This window comes from Micromys minutus (genome assembly GCF_963924665.1).
Source record: "Micromys minutus genome assembly, chromosome: 1".
Lineage (NCBI taxonomy): Eukaryota > Metazoa > Chordata > Mammalia > Rodentia > Muridae > Micromys > Micromys minutus.
In genome coordinates, this window is record NC_137969.1 from 75849420 (window position 1) to 75875221 (window position 25802).

The 25802-nt window shown below is 37.2% G+C and overlaps 1 protein-coding gene across 7 annotated transcripts in view; it reads left to right on the forward strand.

Annotated features, from left to right (window-relative positions):
* DCAF6 (DDB1 and CUL4 associated factor 6) overlaps positions 1-25802 on the forward strand; it is a 104417-nt gene that overhangs the window by 18250 nt on the left and 60365 nt on the right. For all 7 annotated transcript variants that reach the window (XM_080935477.1, XM_080935478.1, XM_080935479.1 and 4 more), the window contains exons 2-9: positions 765-826; positions 4719-4811; positions 5896-6081; positions 8674-8787; positions 10959-11094; positions 17775-17989; positions 23165-23258; positions 24916-25035. In XM_080935477.1, coding sequence (XP_080791603.1) covers positions 765-826; positions 4719-4811; positions 5896-6081; positions 8674-8787; positions 10959-11094; positions 17775-17989; positions 23165-23258; positions 24916-25035 — 1020 coding nt within the window. The remainder of the gene's footprint in view (positions 1-764; positions 827-4718; positions 4812-5895; positions 6082-8673; positions 8788-10958; positions 11095-17774; positions 17990-23164; positions 23259-24915; positions 25036-25802) is intronic.

The following is a 25802-nucleotide window of genomic DNA, read 5'->3' on the forward strand; positions in this document are numbered from 1 at the left end:
ACCTGTTACAAATTCACCTTTCATTGCAGCTGCTAAATAAGCATGCTTTCTGTCTCTCTTTGGTAAAGATGATTCATTTCTTAGAGGGAGACATTTCTCATTTTTCAAAAAAGGAACTTATTTTTACACCATTTAAACTATTTTTCTCTTAATGGACATTCAGGCTGACTTTTTAAAATATATTTTCTACTATGTATTTGTTTAAAATATTGATGGCTGAAGAGATAGCTCAGCAGTTAGAGCACTTGTTCTTGCAGAGGACCTGAGAGTGTACACGGTGCTCATACACACTTGCAGATAAAACACTTATGCACATAAATAAAAATGAAATAAATTCTTTTTTAATATTGGTGCATCTTATTATTAGTTTCCTACCCTGTTTAAAATCAAAAACTTCACACGCACCCCACAGACCCCTCTTTCATCTTCTTCATTTTTTATTTTCGTACTAAATGCCTTCATAACAGGTACACCTTTTGTTGTCATTTTTATTGCCCAAGGGAGCACTGTAGCTTCTAGAACATTATCTGGAACACTATTTGTAAAGTGACTAGATGGAGAAACAAGAACTTACTGGGGTTCAGATGTCATGTTGTCTTTTGTAAGTTATGTTAATAAGGAAGACTTTAGAGAGGTAATTTGTCTAATAATCACTTTATAAATGGTAGAGCTGAAATTAAAGGTTAAATCATATTGTGTCAGGTCCTAGGCTCTTAATTTCAATGAAGATTGAATGATTTATTCAATTCTTTCTTTTTAAACAGGAAGAAGAGAATTTATCCAAAGATTAAAACTTGAAGCAACTTTAAATGTGCACGATGGCTGTGTGAGTAATGGCTGATTCTTAGCTCTCAGTGGCTTTAATAATGTGTGATAAACTTCTGATGAAACGTCTTCTTCCTAGAATGGAGTAAACTCACTTTTCAGAATGGGAAAAATAAGTAAAAATAAATAATATGATGACACACAGCTTTAGTCCTGGTACCTGGGCAGGTGGTGATGCTCTTGATTTCAAGGCTAGCCTGGCTCACATAGAGAGTTCTAGACCAGCCAGGGCTATACAGTGAGACCCTGCCCCTATCCACCTTCTTACCTTCCTGAAAGAAGGAAAGAAAGAAAAGGAAAAAACGAGTAAGAAAAGAAAGGACTTGGTGAGTGGTGGTAATAAAGTTTTTGAATTAAAGCATTAAAGTTTGCTTGGTAGATATTTGTGATCCCAGTACATGTGAGAAAAAGACCAGATGATCAGAATTCAAGGTCATCTTCAAGCTATGTAGTGTGTTCAAGGCTAACCTGAGACAGACAGACTTCGACCGACACACACACACACACACACACACACACACACACACACACACACCAAAAACACAAGTATATTTGGCATTTTTCCCCTTTGAGAATTATACAGTATGTTTTAAACATATTCACACACATCTTTGCCCCAGCATATTTTTAATATAGAAAAGTGTGCAAAGTTTGGTTTTGTGGTATCTGAAGGCCATGTGCATTTTCTCATAAGCCTTCCATTTTGTTGACTCTACCGAAGTTGCTTTTGTGAGGGTTTTTATGACTCTCATGTCTCTGGAGTCCATTCTTGCTTCTTAGAAATTTAGCTGTCGATAGAATTAATCCTCACCATTGAAATTCTTTTCTGCTAATACTATGTTCTTGTTTTCCCTCTGCCTCATTGATCTGCTTCATTTGTATTGTCTTAGCTCACTGGTCTACTTCTTAAAACAATTGTTTTAACCTTGTCTCAAAAAATCGAATCAATTTTTAAAATTACATTTAGACTCTGTGTGTGTGTTAGAGACAGACACAGAAAAGAATTCTTTTGAAATAAGGACTTGCTATATAGTGGGGCTGAACTGGAACTCACTGCAGGCACAGTTATTCTTGAATTTGTCATCTGTCATAGCTTCTCAAGTATGAGGATTTTAGGCATGCACCCTAAACCTGGCTTCTGTCTTATATATTCTACATCTTATAACCAGAAGTCTCTTCCACAGTTCTGTGAAACTTCATTTATTTCTTTGAAGTGTTACCTAACAGAAGTTTTCCCTAATTGAATAGTATACCACCTTTAATCCATGTCTTTATGCTAGGTTTTTTTCATTGTGTTTACTATATGGCTTTATAGTTGTCTAACATACATGTCCATAGTCAACAAACTTGCCCCCTATGCCTATTGACACATTTGGACTGAGAAACCTCTTGAGAGATTTTCTTCAGGAAGACACTAAATGAATTAACATCCAGGAGAATAAGTATCCAGGGATTCTTAGCACACTGGACACTTACGATTTGTTCACTGCAGAGGGTAAGAGTATGCCAGGCTTTACCAAGCCTTTTGCCACATCCAAAGAAAGATTTTCAAATGTTAGTTGCAAATGGATTTGGTATTGTCTATATCTATGGTCTTTAATTTTTTTCTTTTAGGTTTTACTGTGTCCTCAAGTATTTTGGAGAAGAAAGTAAACTTTCTCACTACTTCAGGCCTCCTTTTTCTTTGCCTTCAAACCTGATTTATGATTTGAGTGGGTATAAAATTCTAGGTTGGACATTATTATTACATTAGTGTTTCAGGTTGTAAATGTGCTGTCTATCATCTAGTGTAGCCAATGAGAATGATGTCAGTGTAATCAGTTTTTAAGTTGATTTTGGCAATTAACTTACTTGCATTACATTTTTAATGGAGATTTTAAAGGTTTATTGATGTAATTGACTTAACTTATATAGATGATATTGGGCACTTTTAGGGATCATAGGTAACTGTATTTAGTTTAAATGTACACTTTGGTATGTTTAAATGTAATATTGCTGAAGTCATCAAATCAGCTTATCAACCATCTGCTAAGAGCGATTCACTTTTTCATTTCTCATTACCATAGTTAACTCTAGCCAATCCCTTTGTAAATTTATTTTTATTTTTAGGCTGATCCTGGTGATAGTAGGTCATTAGTTAACTGTAGTATTATTTACATTTTCTAGGATTTTAGCAAATAGAATCATTTAGCCCTTTCCCTCTATGCCAAGTGCTCTACCACCATGCACCTCTGCCCTGCATTAGTTTTGGTGTTTAACTTCTGTACTTAGAATCAGTACGTTTAGACTTACTTAGAATAATCATTTTGTGCTTCATCATTGCTGAGGATCTTAGTAGTTATTTGTTATTGCTGAGTGTTCACTGTGATTTGACTATTCACCTGCTGATGGACATTGTTTCCTACTGGAGATTGGAGACTGAGAAGTTAGTTATACTGGTTTTTATTCTTTTTGATAGATACCTAGGAGTAGAATAAGTAAATAAATTATATAGTAGAGTTATATTTTTGTTTGTTGCTTTTTAATTTTTTAAACTTTTTTGTTTGTTTGTTTTCCAAGACATGGTTTTTGTATAGCCTTGGCTGTTCTGGAACTCACTCTCTAGACCTGGCTGGCCTCAGAGATTTGCCTCTGTCTCCTCTGAGTGCTGGGATTAAAGTTGTGTGCCACCAGTGCCCCTGCCCTAGATAAGGCCTTGCTTGATAGGTAGCCCTGGTTAACCTAGATCTTGCTCTGTGACCTATAGTGATATTTTCTTCCTTAGAGGTCAGAGGCATTGCATCCCCCTAGAGCTGGAGTTAGTTACAAGTCATTGAGAGAGGACCAGTGTGGGTACTGGGAACTCTGGTCTTCTAGAAGAGCAGCCAGTGCTCTTAATGTTGATCCTTCTTTCTAGCCATTTGCTTTACGTGGATCCAAATTATCTGGCCTGTTCTTTTCCCTTTCTCTAAAGAACGTCTTAAACATTCCTTGCAAGGCTGTTTTTCTAGAAACAAATATTGTCAATTTTTGTTTGTTGGAGACCATCTTTATTTAGCCTAGTTTTGAAAGAGTGAGTACAGAATTCTTTGAATATTTTGGTGTCTCTCAACACTTTAATTTCATTTTATACTTATTTGCATTTCTAGGAAGTCAGAAGACATTATTATCTTATCCTTTGTGGATAAGGTATTTTTTCTGCCTTTCAGATTGTTTTCTTTATCTTTGATTATCTTTAGCTTGAAAGATACTCATTATTTGTTATGTAAGAAACACAGTTCTCGCCTTAAATCTTTAAGAGAGTTTATTCTGGAGCTAGATATGAACGATGGTGGCCCTGAATCACAGGTTTAGGCATCCCTAAATTCCTTGGTTAATGCAGTCATTCCTGAAATTTTTACAGTAACAGAACAAAGACAATTGTAAGTCAGAAGACACTTGAAAAATATGTCAGTGGTCAGGTAGGTAGGTTATAGGAAAGTGGGGAAGGCTGTCTCAGGTGCTGCCTCTAGGTTTTAGGTGTTATCTGATAATTGTTAGCTTTTGGGTTGGTGGAAGCTAAGTTAATACATTCTAAAAGGTTTTACCTGATAGTCACAGGATGTTAGGTCTAACAAGTGTAGACAAGGAATCGCTACAAAGGGAGCCAAAGATAGCCCAAGATAAATTGTAAACAGGTGTGGGGCCTGTAGCACTCCAGCCTCTGCACACCACTAAGGGTCTGATCATTCAGACTTTGAGGCCTCTTTCCAGGACTTTCTTAGACTATTTGAAGCTCTTTGGTTATTTGCTCTTTTCAGCTTCCTCTGATTGCCCTGAATCTGCAGTTTTAGTTGTGTTGTAAACACAGGAAAGTGAAAGATGCCTTACTTCCCTTTATGTCCAACTTGTTTATGCTTCTGTTTGTTTTTTAGGTTAATACAATCTGTTGGAATGACACTGGAGAATATATTTTATCTGGCTCTGATGACACTAAACTTGTAATTAGTAACCCGTATAGCAGAAAGGTAAAGTGGTTAAATATGTCTAACTTAATGTTAAAGAAGCTAGGGAAGAGAGAATTGTAATCATAGGATGGGCATTTATATTACACTGTCATCTTCATTAAACTTAATTGTGTAATTTAAACATTGTTACATGTAGTACTATAGTTTCCTTTGAGATATGTAAGGTTTTTTTTTTCTTGTGTAATTGGTTGGGGTTTTTTGAGACAGGGTTTCGACTATGTAGCTCTGGCTGTCCTGGAACTCACTATGTAGACCAGGCTGTCCTGAGATACCCTTGCCTTCGCCTCCTGAGTGCTGGGATTAAAGGTGTGCAAAACTATGTCCTGTTGGAATATTCAATATTTAAGTTTTCAATATGCTTTAGACTCTAGAAAATTTAAATGCTCTTCACTTTATCCAAGTGGACAATAGACAAACCATGTCTCATTATTTGAACAAAAAAAGACATTGTGGGGTTTTTTCTAAAGCATAAAGGTGTTTGAGTGAATTTTACTTATTGCTATTTATTTGTGGTATTTTGGAAATAACTTTTTGCTGGCACAGACCTGTAATCCTAACACTCATAAGGTAGAGAGGCAGAAGGGTCTTACGTTCAAGATTAGTCTGGGTTACAGTATCAAGACTGTGCCCTAAACTATCAATAACTCTGCTCCCCATGGGCTCATATAATAGTATTTAAATTTTTACTATTTGTGAAGCAAAGCACTCTTCAAATTACAGCTGTTTTTTGATATTTAAGAGCACTTCAGAGAGTAAATATTCACAATAGAATTAATAGCATACATTATTTAAATTGCATTACTAGTTTTCTGAATGAATTGTGGTTTGAGTCTCAATAAAGCCTTGTATGTTATAACATTCTATCTGTAATACCTTAGGGACCTTTCAAATATTTTGATTTTAAATATTTAGAAGAAATATTAAAAATATAAAGGAATGTTATAATTAAAACTTTGTAGATGATAATGAAAAAGTAGTACTCTCTGTTAAGAATGTATTACTTATTTATAATTATGTTAGACATGAATGTTTCTCACCAGGAAAATAAAATAATGCTATGAACTAAGTTTCTTGTATATTTTAGGTTTTGACAACCATCCGCTCAGGGCATCGAGCAAATATATTTAGTGCAAAGTTTTTGCCGTGCACAGATGATAAACAGATTGTGTCTTGCTCTGGAGATGGAGTCATATTTTACACTAACATCGAGCAAGATGCAGAAACCAACAGACAGTGCCAATTTACGTGCCATTATGGAACTACTTACGAGGTACAGGGTTGTGATTGTGTGTCAATGCGTGCTTCTGTGTAAGTGTGTAGATGTCTTTGCATTTGTTTACACATGTACCTACATCTTAGGTATAGAAATCACTGGCAGCCTGTATTTCACTCAGCATTTCTGAGTGTATCATGGTAGATTTTGTGGATAAAGTTACAAAAATAAGATTCTAGAATTAGTATTGTAAGATAAATTTGCAATTAAACAACCACGTCTTAATCAGATATTAGGCCTTCCATCCTTTTGTATTTATTTTTAAATTAATTTTACATTAGCATATGAAGATAATGGGTTTTATTGTGGCAGGCGCCAGCCTTTAAATCTACTGTTTTTACTTCACTGCATGGTTTTGTAGTAGATTTGTTCTCTGAAAGATGCTGCCTTACAGAGTCATTTCTGTCATATTTACTGTGTACGTTTATTTTGTGTTTCAGTAACACAGTAAATTAAAAAGAAATTTTTTTTTTGAGATAGGGTATCACTTTGTAGCCCTTACTAGCCTGAAACTTGCTTTGTAGACCAGCCCAGCCCTGAAGTCACAGAAATCCACCTGCCTCTGCCTTCCAAGTGCTAGGATTAAAGGTGTGTACTACCACCCCTGGCCTCCCCTAACCCTGTCCCCATCCCTGTCCTGTCTACTCCCCTTACCCAGCTATGTTAATTGTCTTTTTTGAGTCAGAGTTTCATATAGTAGAGTCTCATGATTTTAGGCTTGCTGTGTAGCTGCAGCTGACCTTGAATTTCTGGTCCTCCTGCCTGTCTCCTAAGTACTGGGATTATAGGCAGAAGCCATCACTCCAGACATGAGTTTCTCTCCTGCACCTCACCTCACTGTGCAGCCCCATCTGGACTAGAACTCATTATGTATGCTAAGCTGACCTGGAACTCCAGATATGCCTACCTTTACCTCCCCAGTGTTGAGATTAAAGGTATGCGCCACCATGCCTGGATAGCTTGAACCTTTTTAAATACCATAATATTACTGATTCTGAGGAGTGTGTGGGGCTGGAGAAATGGCTCTGTGCTGAAGAGCCCTGGTTGCTCTTCCAGAGGACCCAGGTTCAACTGCCAGCACCCAGGTAGCAGCTTTCAGCTGTCTGCAACTCCAGATCCAAAGAATCTGACATCCCCATACAAACATATATGCAGCCAAAACACAAATGCACATAAAAACAAACACGTGTATTTTCCCTTCTCCCCTAATTTTATCATTGCTCCTGTTTGTTTAGTGATTTCCTGGGACTGGTTTTATAGATTTTTATATTGATCTTAATGTGTAGTCACTAAATCTCTAAGTCAATAGCCAGACTGGACACATTTCCTAATTTGCTTTGAACTCCTAGTCTGTGTCAAAGGGCAACCTGTATAAATGATTCATGTTGTAATTTCCTGAATGAAACTTATGAACTAAGTAGATAAAGGAATTAAATAAGTGGCATGAATAATACTTTAGGAAAAATGTGCTCCTAAGAATTTGGTTTGTGGGCCGGATGGCACAAAGGTTAATAAGCTCACTGGCCAGTTTTCCAGAGGTCCTGAATCCCAGCAACCACTTGGCTCACTACCATTTTTAATGAGATCTGGTGCCTTTTTCTAGTCTACAGACATACATGCAGGCAGAACACTGTACATAATAAATAAATCTTTCAAAAAGAATTTGGTTTATAGATAGTAGTATACAGAGTGAAACATGACCTTATTATGTTTAATGAAGTCATTAGACCCGAGTCAGCAACGAGTTGCAAATACATTTACCGATAACATGACTTCATAAATAAGTAATTCAACACTGCTGACTTGCTCAGGGGATACAGTAATCTCATTTCTCACAAGTGTGAAATGAGTCAGAAGTCACAACTTTTGTGAACTATGTATTCCATTCATTTGTATTGTGTGCTTTTTATAATTTCCTTTCTATGATGTATAAGTCTTATGATTTTGTGTTGATTGTAACTTGTTCAATCATGGCAAAGATCAACACTTAAGTCTATACATGTGGCTTTAAACAACACAAATTTATTGTCTGATAATTCTGAGAGTCAGGAATCTAACATGAGTCTTGCTGGGCTCAAATCCAAGTGTTAATGAGTCTTCAAACCTGCTGCCTTTACTTTTACCACCTCTGTCACCTTTATACATGTTTTGGATCAGGGTTTCTTACTCCATTTTTCAAGACAACAGTCTTTAGAGCATTCTTTTTCTCTTTGATTTTTTTCCATTATCATGTAGTCTTTGAAAGATACAGTCTTGCCTCCCTCTTTGATTCTTAAAGACTCCTATAATTATTTTAGGTCCCTGTGGATAAGTCAGCATAATCTTTCTACTTTATTATCTTTAATTTAAACATACTAACAACATTTGGAAATTTTAACATAAAGTTATATTAATATGCTTTCAAATAACTAATCATTTTACAAGGCTATTGTATCTCTTTGTATTCTGTTTGAAATCACGCTTTAGGTAAGTCACAGATAATTACTTATATGGATAGTTTTTATGGATGTATGGAATAGTAGCAATGTGTTCCAAAGCCACCTGTTTAATTGTGCAGTAGTGTTTTTTGTACTTTTGTTTCATCTTTAGATTATGACTGTACCAAACGACCCTTACACCTTTCTGTCCTGTGGTGAAGATGGAACCGTTCGGTGGTTTGACACACGCATCAAAACCAGTTGCACAAAAGAAGACTGCAAAGATGTAAGAATCCAAGTTTTATACAAATGATATGGAAAAAATTAGTTATGATTCAATTAGATATCTTTGGTGATAACTTTGTTATGCTACAATTCCAATTACAGAATTTTAATTTAAATGTTAATGAGGTAGATAAATTTCTGTTTCAGTTGTACATTCAAACATATCTATAACAGTAGATAGATGACTCTATTTGTAAAGTGCTGTGCAAAGTGAAAGGACCTGAGTTTTAAACTCTAGTGCCCATGTAAAGCTGGGGATGGCAGTGTGCATCTGTAATCCTCTGTAGATCACTGGAGCTCAATAGTCAGCCACCCTAACTGAGATAATGAGCTTCCTATTTAGGGAGAGACCTGGCTCCAGTGAAAAGGTGTAGAGCCATTGAGGAAGACCTCTGACAAAAACCTCTGGTCTCCCCATCTGTACTCACTCGTGTGTGCACGTGCATGCCTGTGTATACATATTCACACACATGAGGCATGTATACACTCACACATACATATGCAAAAGTACAAATGACAATTTGTCTAGTATTATAAAAACCCAGAGACTTATTAATACATCTCATTTACTAAGTAGACAGTTTGGCTTACCAAAACATCAGTGGTAAAAGTGAGTGAAAATCTAGTATCTTTCTCTCCATCTTTTATTTTCTTTATTTTTGGATTGTTTTCAAGGTGGGTTTTTGTTTTGTATTTTTCTGTGTAGTCCTGGCTGTCCTGGAACTTACTTTGTAGGTGAGGCTGGCCTCAAACTGCCTTGGAAGTGCTGGGATTAAAGGCATGAGATAAGCCACCACTGCTTGACTCCCCCATCTTTTAAAAGAAAATTTTATTTTGCTTTGTTTTTGAAGAAATAGCATTCTATCAGTGTGTTACCAATAAAATTTAGTCAACATCTGAAAAATCTGTTTACTTACTATTTTAATAATATTTAAAACTTATAAAAGGCCTGAAAAAGTCTTCTGGCCCTAGACGAGGCCAAAAGTTTCAAGAGTTTTCTGTCATACAGTATGTAGAGAACAGTAGATCTTTATGGAGTCATTGAAGTGGTCAATGAAATAAAAAAATTATTCACTTTATTTTTACTGAAAAGTAGCAGAAACGAAACAAAGCCAAGATTCGTTACTAATCAGGTTAATTACTAACCAGTGAACCGACAGTAATGAAAAAAAAAAAAAGAGTATGCATTTGAAACAGATGAAGCAGAAAACAAAAAGTAGAAACAAATTTTGAACAGGAAATTTTCATCTTTTTATGTATGTAACATATATAAAGACATATACACACTGAATAGAAAGCTCTGAAATAAGTTTAAAATACTGGGCGTCTCCCAAAACCAGGGATTTATAGTTCAGTGGTAGCTAGCATGCCACAGGTCCTGTGCTTGAACCTCAATATTTAGGAAAAAGGTGTATGTATAATATCTTCATAAACACATTTATATACATTTTCCAAAGAATTAAAAGCTATTTTTAATACCATGGAGTGTATCTGTTGGGAATAAAAGCCACTAGGGGAAGAGAAACTCTTCTCACAAGGTAGGGTGCAAGTAGTCCCCCCGAGAGGGAAGCCAGAGAGACCCTGTGCAGACGCGGGGCAGTGAGCACCATCACTGCTGGGACCTGTGAGCACTGTTAGTAGACCAGGGCCAGGGTGGGACTGGCTCCAGACATGAATGGGCAGGCAAGAGGGTTGAATGTGAGGGGCTTCAGGTTTCCTAATACATGGTGGGTGCTAAAGCTCATTATTCCAAATGCTCGTAAACCACTTTAGTCCACATTTTAGGAGGGCACAGGTGTGCTTTTCTAAATAAGAATTATTTTCTGGGTAAAGTTTATCATATGTGTAGTCAAAGAGTATAAAGAAAGTCCGGTGACTGGAATAATTCCCAGCTACCAAGTTGTTTGACTTATGAACTTTGTAAATGTATGTAACCTGAATAATACTGTGAACTTCCCTTTCGGCTAAATATGTTAGAAATAAATTCTAACAGTCTTTAAAAATCAATTACAAGAAAACCATTTTGTTGTGTTTCCCCTTTTTGTTTTTGCTGACTGAACTAGAATGTCTGAGGTAGGTTATTTTCTTATAATTAAATGAAAAATGCTTTAAAAGTAGAGTATTCACTTCTATATAGCTATATGTACCTGGTCTCGTGTCTGTCTTTTGTAGGATATTTTAATCAACTGTAGGCGTGCTGCCACATCTGTGGCTATATGTCCCCCAGTACCATATTACCTTGCTGTGGGTTGTTCTGATAGCTCAGTACGGATTTATGATCGGCGAATGCTGGGCACAAGAGCTACAGGTGAGGAAATATTAGGCAAAATTGAGACTGTTCGAAGAAACCTTTATATTTTAATATTCACATAGTTTTAAACTTTCTTGTGTTATTTATATAGTATAGGTTATTCTAAGAGGAGAAGAATTTTACTAATTTTTCAATGCTCTGTTATTGGTGGCTGTAACCTCAGCACTCTGTAGCTGGAGGCAGGAAGATCAGAAGTTCAGGGTCATCCCTTTTGAGGCCATCACACCTTGTCTCAAAAGAAAACAAGAAAACTATTGGGATGATACATACACAGTTTATCAATTCATAACAGGAGCTGGGGAGAGGGTTCAGTGGGTAAAAGAATTTGCTGCTCTTATGGGGAACCTGAATTTGGTTCCTAGCATTCAAGTTAGGCATCTTACAACTATAGCAGATGGTTTTTAGTTGCCTGTAGCTCCAACTCTAGGGGATCTGGTATGTAATCTTCTGATCTCCTTAAGCACCTACACCCAGGAACACATACACAGCCCCATCATTATTAAGAATAAAATAAAATTTCATATGGAGAGATAGCTCAGTGAGTAAAAGCACTTGTTGCTCTTGCAGAGCCCTCATATGGTTCCTAGCATCATATCGGGGGTTACAACTCCAGTTTGAGGGGAACTGACTCCCGAGGGTACCAGGAATGCATGTAGTATGCATATGTCCCTACCTGAATGCACACACACATATACTCTCAGGCAAACACTTATACCCATAAAATAAATCTGAAGAGATTTATACAATTTCTTTCCCAAGACTGCCATAATAAGTTATTAAAGTGAATCTCTAAAACAATAGAAATTTGTTTTCTTGCATTTCTATAATTTAACTCTCTGAAATCAAGATGTCTACTAGAGACTCAGGGAGAATCTGTTCTGGGCCTCCATTTTGCCTTATGATAATTGCTGCCAACTTTTAGCAATTTCACAAGAGCACTTCAGTACATAAAGCCAGTATTTCTTGAATGTAATTAGGAGGCATGTTGATAAAGGAAAATGGATTTATTTACACTGTGGCCATACTGTGGAGAAAAGGGTTGCTACTTTCGTACTGCCTTTTCTGTGTCAGTATTATAATTTTATAGAAAGGCTGACACAAAAGCCAGGAAGTGTAGGGATGCACAGTGTAGAATGTTGTAAACTCTTTCAGGAAGTCATTCTCTTCTTCAACTGTCACCCGGGCTTTTTAGCCTTTCCTGCCTCCAGCATGACAATTCTAGGGAAATTCTAATTCTCTGGACCCATTGTTTTAATCATCTTAAAGCCACACACACACACACACACACACACACACACACACACACACACACACACGAGTCTGTCTTTAGACTATCTCCTTTGCTACCCATGCAGTTACAAAATCATACTTAAATTCAGCACTGTGACAGTATTCATGGTATTCTAAGCTAAGCGGAATCAATATATGCTACATATTATTTGATACCCAAATCCAACTAAAAAGATTATGCATGTATACATGTGCATTTATACAACAATGAGCAATAAATATATATTCATATTTTTTATTAAAAGTAAAGGTGGGCTTGGGAGGAAACCATCAATATCAGTAATAACCAACATAGATTTCAAAATGGGAAGGACTACTAGATGAGAGCTTTTCTGTTTTGTTTTTAATAAATTTTAACTCTTTGACAGTTTCACACATAAATGTGCTATTGATCACATTTACCCCTCCACTCTTTTGTTTTATCCTCTCACTCCCCAAAAACCCTTCTGTTCCCAGCATGTCCTTCCTACTTTCTTTCTTTTTTTTTTTAACAACTTTATTTTACAAAACAAAGATAAATGTACAGATTTTAAGCATTTTTTGCATAAAATTATACAATACATTTTTGTCAGTACTTTTTTTCAGATTTTAAAATAATTTTTACATAAAACTGTATGAATATATTTTTTAGTCAGTACTTGATATTTTTAAAGGTTTGATAGTATGCATTGAAAACTTAATAGTTACAATGAGCATAAAGTACATGTAAAACAAAATGTAACATGGAAATAGTCAAAGTTTTCTTGTTGTATAAAGATTTTTTTGTTTTGTTTTATTTTGTTTTCTTTATTTCTTGGACTTCATACAGTCTGTGAGTTGTTTCTGGGGCAGTGCGAGCCTCTGGGGTTAGCATCCCACTATCAGTGACTGCATATTATGTCTGTTCTTTTGTGACTGGGTTATGTCACTCAGAATGATGTTCTCTAGATGCAGCCATTTTCTTAAGAATTTGGTTAAGTCATTGTTTCTGGTGGCTGAGTAGTATTCCATTGTGTAAATGTACCACAATTTTTGTATCCATTCATCTTCTGAAGGACATCTGGGTTCTTTCCAGCTTCTGGCTATTACAAATAGAGCTGCTATGAACATTGTGGTGCATATATCTTTGTTGTGTACTAAGGTGTCTCTGGGGTATATGCCCAGAAGTGGAATAGCTGGATCTTCAGGTAGTATTATGTCGAATTTTCTGAGGTATCGCCAGACTGATTTCCAGAGTGGTTGTATTAGTTTGCAACCCCACCAACAGTGGAGAAGTGTTCCTCTTTCTCCGCAACCTCGCCAGCATCTGTTGTCATCTGAGTTTTGGATCTTGGCCAATCTGACTGGTGTGAGGTGGAATCTCAGGGTTGTTTTGATTTGCATTTCCCTGATGGCTAAGGATGTCGAGCACTTCCTCAGATATTTCTCAGCCATTCGATATTCCTCAACTGAGAACGTTTTGTTTAGCTCTGTACCCCATTTTTTAATAGGGTTATTTGATTCTCTGGTGTCTAGCTTTTTGAGTTCTTTGTATACCTTAGATATTAGGCCTCTATCTGATGTGGAGTTGGTAAAAATCTTTTCCCATTCTGTTGGCTGCCGTTTTGTTTTCTTCACAATGTCCTTAGCCTTACAGAAACTTTGCAATGTCATTAAGTCCCATTTGTTAATCTTTGACCTTAGAGCTTGAGCCATTGGTGTTTTGTTCAGAAAATTTTCTCCTGTGCCTATGTGTTCTAAAGTTTTCCCTACTTTCTCATCTAATAGTTTCAATGTATCTGGTTTAATGTGGAGATCTTTGATCCACTTACACTTGAGCTTTGTACAAGGAGATAAGAAAGGGTCTATTTTCATTCTTTTGCATGTTGAGTGCCAGTTGGACCAGCACCATTTGTTGAATAGGCTGTCCTTTTTCTATTGAATGTTTATGGCTCCTTTGTCAAAAATCAGGTGACCATATATGTGAGGGCTCATTTCTGGATCTTCTATTCTATTCCTTTGATCCACATGCCTATTTCTGTACCAGTACCATGCAGTTTTCAGCACAATTGCCTTGTAGTATAGCTTAAGGTCAGGGATAGTGATTCCCGCAGATGTTTTCTTGTTGTTGAGGATGAATTTAGCTATTCTAGGTCTTTTGTTGTTCCATATGAAATTGCACATTGATCTTTCCAATTCCATGAAGAACTGTGTTGGAATTTTGATGGAAATTGCGTTGAATCTGTAGATTGCTTTTGGTAGGATGGCCATTTTTAAGATGTTGATCTTTCCAATCCATGAGCATGGGAGATCTTTCCATTTTCTGAGATCCTCCTCAATTTCCTTCTTTAGAGGTTTGAAGTTCTTGTCGTACAGGTCCTTCACTTGCTTAGTTAGAGTCACACCAAGGTATTTCATAGTTTTTGTGACGATTGTGAAGGGTACCTTTTCCCTAATTTCTTTCTCCACATGTTTGTCCTTTGAGTATAGGAAGGCTACTGATTTGTTTGAATTGATTTTGTATCCAGCCACTTTGCTGAACTTGTTTATCAGCTGTAGGAGTTCTCTGGTGGAGTTTTTGGGGTCACTTAAGTACACTATCATGTCATCGGCAAAGAGTGATGTTTTTATCTCTTTCTTTCTGATTTGTATCCCCTTGATCTCCTTTTGCTGTCTAATTGCTCCAGCTAGGACTTCCAGTACTATGTTTAATAGGTAGGGGGAGAGTGGGCAGCCTTGTCCAGTCCCTGATTTTAGTGGGATTGCTTCAAGTTTCCCACCATTAAGTTTGATGTAGGCTGTTGGTTTGCTGTATATTGCTTTTATTATGTTTAAGTATGGACCTTGGATTCCTGTTCTTTCCAGGACTTTTAACATGAAGGGGTGTTGAATTTTGTCAAATGCTTTCTCAGCATCTAGTGAGATGACCATGTGATTCCTTCCTACTTTCATATCACTGTTCCTTTTGCCTGTTGAGTTCAATAGAGTTACTCTGGCAACTTACTAGTAGCTACGTCTCTAAAGAAAAATTCCTCTCCTTCCTTGTCTTCATTAACTAGCAGGAGCACTTCAGCCCCGGGTGAGGGCTCACGTGCTGCTCTGCCATTAGTGCTAGACTATCTGTGGCTGAACCTTGGCAGATATCCACAGCTACGAGAGTCCATGGATGCAGGAGCAATGCCACATTCAAAACAGTGTTTCACACCATTCCTTCCCATCCTCAGTCTTTACATTCTGAGAGATTTGCTCTTTGGGATTGTGATAAGGGGTCTCTCAAGAGAAGCAAGATAATCAATAGTTTTAGCAGGACAAGGTTTGACCATGCTTTGGGATCCTTAGAATTTAACACTCTGCTATCATACTGAACTGTACTCAAAACTACCAGAGTTATTAAAGTTGGGATTATAAATGAGTCATGGTACTCAGTGCCTGTAATTCCAGGGTGGAGAGGCAGAAGCCAGGGAATCGTGAGTTCAAAGCCAGTCTCCACTATGCAGCCAAATCACAGGGTTTCACAATGCCAAGGACTAGAGCTACAGCGCAGTGGTAGAGTATTGGCCTGGCATACACACATTCTTCATTTCATTCCTACCATGGCAAGTGGTAAACCAATTTAGGAATAAGAGTGGGGAGTACATGAGATGTAGCTGAAGAGTAAAGAATGCCTCATAATTAACTAGTTGGATGAACATAAACAACAGTCCTAAAATCTCACTAAGCAATTTACAAATAAAAGCAAAACCATTATGAGACATAAATGCAAGAATGGAAGTTAGACATAGAAAACAAGAAAAAAGAAATGGGTGTTGGCACAGCTCTGCAAAGTAGAAAGATGAAGTTCTTAGGTTCTCCAGGGTCTAGCAGGTCTCTGTGGTGCCGGTGTGTGCTTGTGAGGGGGAATCTCTGCAGTCTCCATGTGCTTGGCCTTTGGGTTGCTGCAGAATGAGGTTGTGAATTCTTGGCAGTTCTCTGAGCCCCGTGCTCCACTGTGACCTCAGGTACTGCAGGTCGGGTGGATTGAGGAACAGTGCTTGCCTTGCGGCTTCTGCTGCTTTCTTAGCGAAGGCCTTTTAGACGGAGGTGTGAGAATCATTCTCACATCTTCTGGGATACCTAACCATCATCCCTCTAGCCTTCTTGCACTCTTTAGAGAACACATTGTTGAAGATTTTAAGCACCAGTTCTGTTGAATGTACTGAGATTTCTTCCTAGTCTAGTAATACTCTACATGATTGAATCCATAATTTGAGAATATTTAAATTAAAGTAAGTATTGCAACTGAAGAAAGCTAAGTAATTGTTTGTTTGTTTTACTGGTACAGTGGCTCACGATATATGTATATCCCAGGATCTTTGTGGTGGCTAACAGCCATTTGTAATTCCAATTCTAGGGGATCCAGTGCTCTGTTCTGGCTTTTGTGGACAGTGCATGCACATGGCTCATACATGTGGCTAAAACACCCATAAGCATAAAAATAAAATTTAAAAAAATCTCAAATTTTTGTAAATGTAAGAAAGGTCTTTTTCCTTGAGAAATTTTTTACATTGCATGTTATTTTTATCTTTGACCTAACTTTGTGTTGAGTTGTATATACTGTACCTCAAACCTATTAATAATTTGAGCTCTATGTGAAAGCAAAGAAGTGATATTAATATCCTGGCACCTATATCATATGTTAATGAGGCTATTTTAAAGAGAGATGGTAATACATTGGTTCAAAAAAAAAAAAGAGAATGGCTCTAGATTAAGTAAATAGATTAGTAGTTAATAGACAATCAGAACTGTACTCAACCTGTTCTGCTAAGTGTCAAGTTTCCTGTTACAGAAATGATTGTGATTTGAATGAGAAATTTGAAGATGCAGAAATCAGCTATTAATAATATTTCAGCAAATCGTATAATTTGGATTTTTGAGTTATAATAAAGGTGTTTTGTTTGTTTAAATGTCCTCAGTGTGTGTGTCAGCTTGACACACCTAGGAGGAGGGAATCTCAAATGATTATTACCTTAGTCAGATTGGCCTATGAGTGTTTCTATATGACATTTTCTTGATTGCTATTGATGTGTAGGCCATTGTGGGCTTGGGCTGTGTAAGGGTAAAAGCCAGTAAGCAGCTTTCCTCCATGGCTCTTTCTGTGCTCCTGTTTGAGTTCCTGCTCTGACTTCCCTCAGTGATGGTTGTGATTGAGAGAATTAAATCTTTGCATCTCAAGCTGCTTTTGGTGTTTGTCGTGGCAATAGAACTGGAGCATGTGTTAGCTTTATGCCATTCTCTTTTGTTTGTTATATTCTTGACTGTTTAAAAGGAAACCTTGAAGATACAGTGATAATTTGGGTTTATATTGCTACATTATTATACATGTCTCATAATTCAGTATAAGTGTTAGTGTGTATAGCAGTATTAATTTTGAATAAATTCCTGTTATTTAGGGAATTATGCAGGTCGAGGAACTACTGGAATGGTCGCTCGCTTTATCCCCTCTCATCTTAGCAATAAATCATGCAGAGTGACGTCGCTGTGTTACAGTGACGATGGGCAAGAAATTCTCGTCAGTTACTCTTCAGATTACATCTACCTTTTTGACCCCAAAGATGATACGGCAAGAGAACTTAAAACTCCTTCTGCAGAGGAGAGGCGAGAAGAGGTAAGTTTACTCAAAACTAGATTCTTTCTTCATGGTGAGAGGCCTGCAGTTCCCAAGAGAAGGCAGGACAAATGATCAGTTTAACATGGTCATGCGAAGTTTGAGGTCCTGAACTACAGATCATGCTGTCAGAGAGAGAGAGAGAGAGAGAGAGAGAGAGAGAGAGAGAGAGAGAGAGACAGACAGACAGACAGAGAGAGAGAGAGAGAGAGAGAGAGAGAGAGAGAGAGAGATAGAAATTTAAAAGGTGTTCAAATAAATAAGTAAATGCATTGATTTTCAGAGAGTTTATGATTTAGGAAACATAGAATTGGCTAGTAAATAGGGCTGTAGAAATGAAATGAGCTACGTTTAAAAAGAAGATATGTAATAGAAAACTTTTAACTTTGTAGATACTTGGGAAAAAGTCAGTTAAGTACTTGCTACACCAAGGGCCACCCCTTACTGTGGACGGTTCATACGTAGACAGCAGTTCTGTCCTCTCCCGCATGTACCTCTTCTTTCACACATTAGTAGCATGTGACAATAGCCATAGGTACATTCTATAAAATATATACGAGAAAGTGAGGGAAAGTTTAAAAAGGTATTTATATAAAAGTGCATGGAAGAATCAAATTACTGTGACCAAAGAGAGAAGAAAGAAAGTGCATTTTACACAGGATACAGCCATGGGAATTTGTTTGGTTTACCTTGTTACAGTTTTCCTAACGTCCTGATCATTAAAAATGTTTATAGATATACTTTTAATAAAAGTTATTATTATATATGTATAGTTGTTTTGCTTGCATGCATGTCCGTACATCATGTGCATGCTTATTGTATGCCAGAGGCCGGAAAGGCATGTCTCATTCTCTGCTGGCCTCAAACTCAGAGATCTGCCTGCCTCTGCCTCCTGACTACCTGGATTAAAAGTGTGTGCTACCACTGCCCAGAAAATTAATTATAAACTAATACTGGTTTGCTATTAGCTAATGGGTGTATGCTATTTGATTTGTGGTACTGGGGATTTGACCCAGGACCTCACACGATAGGCAAGCACTGAGCTATAGTCTCAACATTCTATACATTTAAAGGAAGAAAATGTGCAAATTCTCATGAGATGTAAACTTAATTCAGTTGTGTATAAACTGATAACACTACCACTCATAGGTATGGTTGAGGGGAAGGTTATAATTGTAGATATGAGGGGGAAGAGTCCAGTTTCTGGAAAAATCCTGAGCAGAGAAAGTAGTGGACTGAGTGTGGCCAGCAGATTGCATCTGGTCATGAAAGGAGAGAGGGTAGGGAAAGTGAGAGGTGAAGAGTAAGAGAGGAAGACAGAAGGGAGGAGCATAGACGGAAGGAGAAATGAGAAGCTGGGGCGGTGAGGGAAGCCCGTGGGCTACAGAGATTTAGAGTAAGGGGTGAGTGAGAAAGGCCAATAGCAGCGAGGACTTTTGAAATGAATAACAAGTACTTGTGAAACTGAGAACCTGGAGGCCTCTTGTGCTCTGTTGTGCTAATAGGCACCAGAGATAGCCAGCAGTTTGTCCCCTCTGCCAGTGATAAGGAAATGGCTCCTTTGATAGAGGGGAACAGGCTTCACAAGTTCCTGAGGAATGCTGGCTTTTGTCTAACCCCCAGAATTTGGACTTGACAGTTGTTATTATAAAATCCGAAAAAAATCATTTTGTAGATGAATTTTAGGATATTGAATATGACAGTACGTTTATATAAAGCAGGAAAATTATAAGCTATTTATGAGCTTTTTGGACTAGTTGAAAACAAATTCTGCTGTGTCATTTTGTTGCCGCTGTATAATTTCCCTTTGAGTCCTTTTGGTAAGTACGGTTGCAGTCAAACTCTGTGACTGAGAGATAATGAAAAATTTGGAAGTGCACATTTTAAGTGGGCCAGCTTTGCTATCATAGACTCCTTAGCCAAAGATGATTACGTCATCAGGGCGAAGGCTGAATCATTTTTATGAAGATGTTTTTCTTAGTATGCTTTGTTGAATTAACCAAATTAAAAATAATAATTTTAAAATCTGAATTATAAAAATAAATTATACTTACTGTATTTGAGCAAATAAGAGTTATGTATGTGTGTCTGAAACTGAAGAAGTATCTTCTTAATTTGATAATTTTTCATTTGGTAGTTTATGTTGAAATTTTGACAATAATATTTAGATCAGCTATTTTTAATCCAGAAATTATTTATTAGATACCTATTGCACACTTAGTTCTATATTAAACTTGAGAAAATGATGATAGCCAGCAAGCACCAGGTGTCCTTCTGTCTTTGCCTCCCTTCCCCCAGTGCTGGAGTTACAGGTGTGCCTTACTACACCCAACTTTTTACATAGATTTAAGGATTTGAATTCAGGTCCTCATGCTTATACAGCAAACACTGTTACCACTAAGATATCTCCTAGTCACAGTCAACTTCTAAAAGTATATTGTTAAGTATTAAATGTTCACTAAGTAATGCAGCATTTGCCACTGTTGGTACTCTACCATATTAATCAATGAAGGCATGCTAAGTGAAAAAAGACACACAATAGGCTACATTTTGTATTATTCCATTGGTATGAAATAATATCCAGAATACACACATCTTTATAGAAAGAACGTAGATGGATGGTTTTCTAGACCTGTGAGAAGGGTCAGGTGAAGAATGCTGATGGGAATGGGATTTCTTTTGGAAATGATGACTAAAGGGTTCTAGAATCAGATAATGTTAACAGGTGATACTACTCCCTGAAAGGTGCCATTTGACTTGGAAGCTAATTGTTGAACTGAGTATTTACCTCTAGCTTGTATGTGTGTATGTATGTATGCATGCATCTGTATATACGCCATGGCGCACATGTGGGGATAAAGAAGACAACGTTTAAGAGTTGATTCTTCCTGCCATGTTGGTTTCTAGAATGCATGCCATTAGATTTGGCAGCAAAAACATTTATTTACCTACAGCCTGTTTGTCTCACTGGCCTCCACTAATGAGCATTTGCCATGATCTGTGGATTTGGCAAATGCTTATTCATTGGAGTACAATGTAGTTTGTGTCAACTTGACACAAGTGTAGATATATCTGGAAAGAGAGAATTTCTACTGAAGAATTGCCTCCATTAATTTGTCCCGTGGGCATGTCTGTGGAGGCATCTTCTTGATTAATGACTGATGGGTGAAGGCCTATCCCCTGTGGGCACTGCCGTGTTTGGGCAATGTTCCCACATGTATGAGAAAGCAGCTGAACCATGGAGACTACAGCAGAAAGCCACACTCTTCCATGTGATCAATTTTGGTTCCTGCTTGAGTACTTGCCCTGACTTCCCTTTGTGATAGACCATGAGCTATAAGGTGAAATAAACCAAGTTGCTTCTGGCCATGTTTATCACAGCAGTAGAAAGCAACCTAGAACATTTGGTGACCATGGCAGTGTAAAGATAAAAGCCAGACTGGATGAAAGCACTGAGTGGAGTAAATGTACTCTCTTCATGCCTTGGAGTGAAGCGAAAGAAAAAGAACTGACAGAAGGAACTGTGTGAGCTCTCAGGAAACAGGTTTTCTTTGCATCGGTAAAAGAGCTTTCAGCATGTTGTGAGAAGTGGCTATGGAACAGAGAGAGTGATTACTGACTCAAGGTGTTCGAGGATTGAAGAAAGGCAATAGGAAGCACAGAGGGAGCATTGGGCTTAAAGAACATGGCTGATAGACACCGAGAATGACTGGGAGTTAGCATGCAGGAGAAATAAATTCATAGAATTCAGGTGAGAAAATTTGTGCCGTTTCTACAGGGCTTTATTTTATGTTCTTTCAAGCCATATTTTGTATATTGTAGAACAAATTTGGGGAAAAAAATCACTCTTTGAAGTGGATCAGTAAGGTTAGTCATGTCTAACTGTTTTTGCTCTAGTGGTGAATGGGATTAAAAAGAATCACTAATGCATCCTTTTGCTTACACTTTATCCTGTCACCTAATATAAACCTTTCTTGGTCTCCTTTCTAAATTTTTTTAACTTTAGCTACATTTCCATGTGTATATACAAGTTTACAAAAGCATGCAGGTTTTTCTTGGTTTGTGTTCCTTGCTTGATCTAATACTTGCCAGGCCTACCTTTCCCTCAGATGCTATGGTTCCACTTTTCTTTACTTCACTGTGTCTGTGTACCACATGTTTATGATCTGTTCATTTGAGAACAGCAACAGTAACCATGGATGTGCAAGCCATCTCTGTGGAAGGCCATAAAGACCTTTGTGTACATACACATACACACACACACACACACACACAGGGATTGTATAGCTGGGTCATATGGTAGTTCTATGTTTTTAAGAGTAGGAGAAAAAGTTACTTGCTAAGAACAATGACAGAAAACGGAGAAAGTTTAAAGCAAGTGATGAATGCGTAGAATAGACATAGGGGAAGCCTAGAGAATAAGAATTTCAGAAAGGGAAAAAGTATCATGTCGTAGTTAGGTGTGTTATCATTACGGTGTGATACGTCAAAGTGATTGACTGTCCTCCTGTCAGCTGGATAGTGTAGAAGTCATTATATGTGGTTCAATCATTTCTTCTTCTCTCTTCTCTCCATGTTCACACCCCTCTCCTTGTTCCTGATTAAACTGAAGCACATGTCCGACCACGGAACTATATCTCGTCTGGACAACACTACCGCCACCCCTCCCCTTTCTCTTTCTATTCTTCTTGTTCTAGTTAACGTTGAGACAAGGTGCCAGTAAGTTGCTTACGCTGTTGTTATTCATAACTTAAATAGGTCGTGAATTTATGATCTTCCTGCCTCATCTGGGATTGCAGACTGGCACTAGTAAAGCCTGCTTACATGCACAGAATTTCGAAGTTGTGTTTGTATTTGTGCTTTTCAGGCTGACAGTAGTAAGTATGGACTGTAACACTAGTGGATGGTTACTATCACAAGCACTGTGGAAGACAGATACAGCAGTTAGCAATGTTGTATGTATTTCTCTAACATCTCATTTCCATACTTACAGACAATTTGGGGATGCAAATGCTCCATTAAAGTAAGAGTTGAGGACTAGAGATTAATGGTACAGCATTTACCTTGGATGAAAGAGGTTCTGGATTCAATTCCATCACCAAAACAAAAGCTGAGAGCAAACCCATTCTTTTTGAGACTCACATAAAATCTGCTTATGATTGATTTACCTTTCAGTTACGACAGCCTCCAGTTAAGCGCTTGAGACTTCGTGGTGATTGGTCAGATACTGGTCCCAGGGCACGGCCAGAGAGTGAACGAGAACGAGATGGTAACTATACTTTGGCCAGCTTTTTGTGATGTGGTATTTAAGGATTTATTTATCTTGTCTGTATAAATGTTTTTGTATGCATGTATACCATACTGTGCCTTGTGGAGTCAGAAGAAGGTACCAGATCCCCTGGCACTGGAATTATAGATGGTCCTGAGCCACCTTGTGGATGCTGGGAATCGAACCTCTATCCTCAAGTGCTCTTAACCTCTGAGTCATCTCTCCACCCCTTATTTCCATTACCTTCAGTTATAAATGATGCTACAATGAAATCTTAATACAAAAATAATATTTTGGTAAATTTGTGCAAAAACGTCATAGGATAAATTTCTAGAAATGGAATGGCTGAGTCACTGGATATGTACATTTTTACATATATATATATATATATATATATATATATATATATATATATACACACACACACACATGCATACACACAAGCATGTATACATATATCCACATAGATATATATAGCTTTAAAACAGTTTATCTAAATATATTTTATTTAATAAATATATAACCAAAATTGTGCTCTATTATTAAACCTTTTATAATTAAAACAGTATTTCTAAGCATATTGTACTTGTTTTATAATATTCTTAAATATAAAGTTGCAATATGTATGTAATGGTCGCTTCCATGCCTGTAATCCCAGGCCTTTGAAGCCTGAGACAGAAGGATTATTGCAAATTCAAGAACAGCCAGGACTACATAATAAATTCCAGACTAGCCTGGACTATAGAACGAAGAGATTCTGTCTCTAAAAAACAGACCAAATGAAAGAATTAATATAACTGTATAATTGTTACATCTTTTATCTGACCCCATGCTCTTTGCTTATTTGTTTTGACTTTTGAGCCGGATCTTGCTCTGTACCTGACGGCTCTCATTCTTGCTGTGGAGCCCACCAGTGGCCTCCACGACAGAACTGCTTGTAACAGCAGTCAAAGCTCCCAAACCTTCCGCTTCGGCCACATGAGTGTTGAATTTTCATGCCCTTGATGTACCCAGCACTGTAAGAACATAAACTGTTTTTAATATTTCCCATGGTGCAACAAAATAAAATGCCCTTAAAGAGGAAAAGCAAACAAAAACATTTATTTGAACAAAGAAAAGGTGAAACATTGAAAAGACAAAATCCATTTTCTGTCAGCTAGTTGCAAATATCTGTGTCCATACAACTCTGAATGGACTTAACTTCATCAAATACCTGGGACTTGACGGTAATAAGAACTGTTTTAGCAGAACTGAGGTAAAGACCAAGGTTATTTTATGTCTGTGTTTGATAATGTTGTAGTGAGAAAGCAAGCCTTTTTTAAAAAAATTTATTCCACTTAGAGTTCATAAGCCCTTCCTAGAGCACATTTATAACTGTAAATAACCAGTGATGGAGCAGGGGTAGGAGATAGAAAATTATCAGAGCACAGGCTTAGGTGGATAGGAGAACTCATGCTCTTGAAGGTCTTACTGAACACATCATATAATTATTATATGATGTGATGGGGACTCTGATGACATTTTATCTTCATGTAAATTACTTAGGCAATTTGATTTTTAATTTCTAAAACTTTAAAGGCCTTCAGAATTAGGTTTTTTGTATTATTTAAAGATCCTGATTTTTTGCTAAACTTACTGATAAAATTTATTGTAATAGGAGAGCAAAGTCCCAATGTGTCATTGATGCAGAGAATGTCCGATATGTTATCAAGGTGGTTTGAAGAGGCAAGTGAAGTTGCACAAAGCAACAGAGGAAGAGGAAGACCGCGGCCCAGAGGTAATTTGTCTTACTGGTTAACTAACTAGAGAGCTGGCAGAACTGCTTGTGGAAGATAGCTTTTTGTTTTTGTTTTTGAATTTTGTTTGTATGGTTGGTCCATGTGGTTATTTTGTTTTATTTATTTGAATTTCAAGACAGCGTTTCTCTCTGTAGCTTGGCTGTCCTAGAACATGCACTATAGACCAAGATGATTTTGAACTCAGATCTTCTGCCTTTGCCTCTGGAGTCCTGGGATTAAGGCTGTACATCACCACACCCAGCTGACGGGTAGTTTTTGTTGATATTATCTGATAACTGAACTTCCTTTTGTAACCAATGGAGTCAAAACTCTGTTCAGATTCCACTAGACCCAGCTATTTAACTTATTTCAAAACACACGAAACCAAAGATTGCTAATTTCAAATTTCTTTTCAAAACACTTTGAAAATTGGAAGTCTGCAAAACTCTAAAGATAAGTGTATGCATATAATTAGAATAAAATTTTTTATTTATCTGTTTGGTGTGTGTATATGTGTGAGTGTGCATGCGGAGGTCAGAAAACAACTTTGAGTAGTCAGTTTTCAAACTCAGTTTGACTTGTCAGCAAGTTTCCTTTACTGCTTAACTATCATTCTGGCCCAAGATTGATTTTTTTTTTTTTTTTAGGGTTTTCTTTTCTTTTTTTTTCTTTTTATTTAATTGAAGAACTTTATTTTAAAAAAACAAAGATAAATGTACAAATTTTAAATATTTTTGCATAAAAGTATACGAATACATTTTTGTCA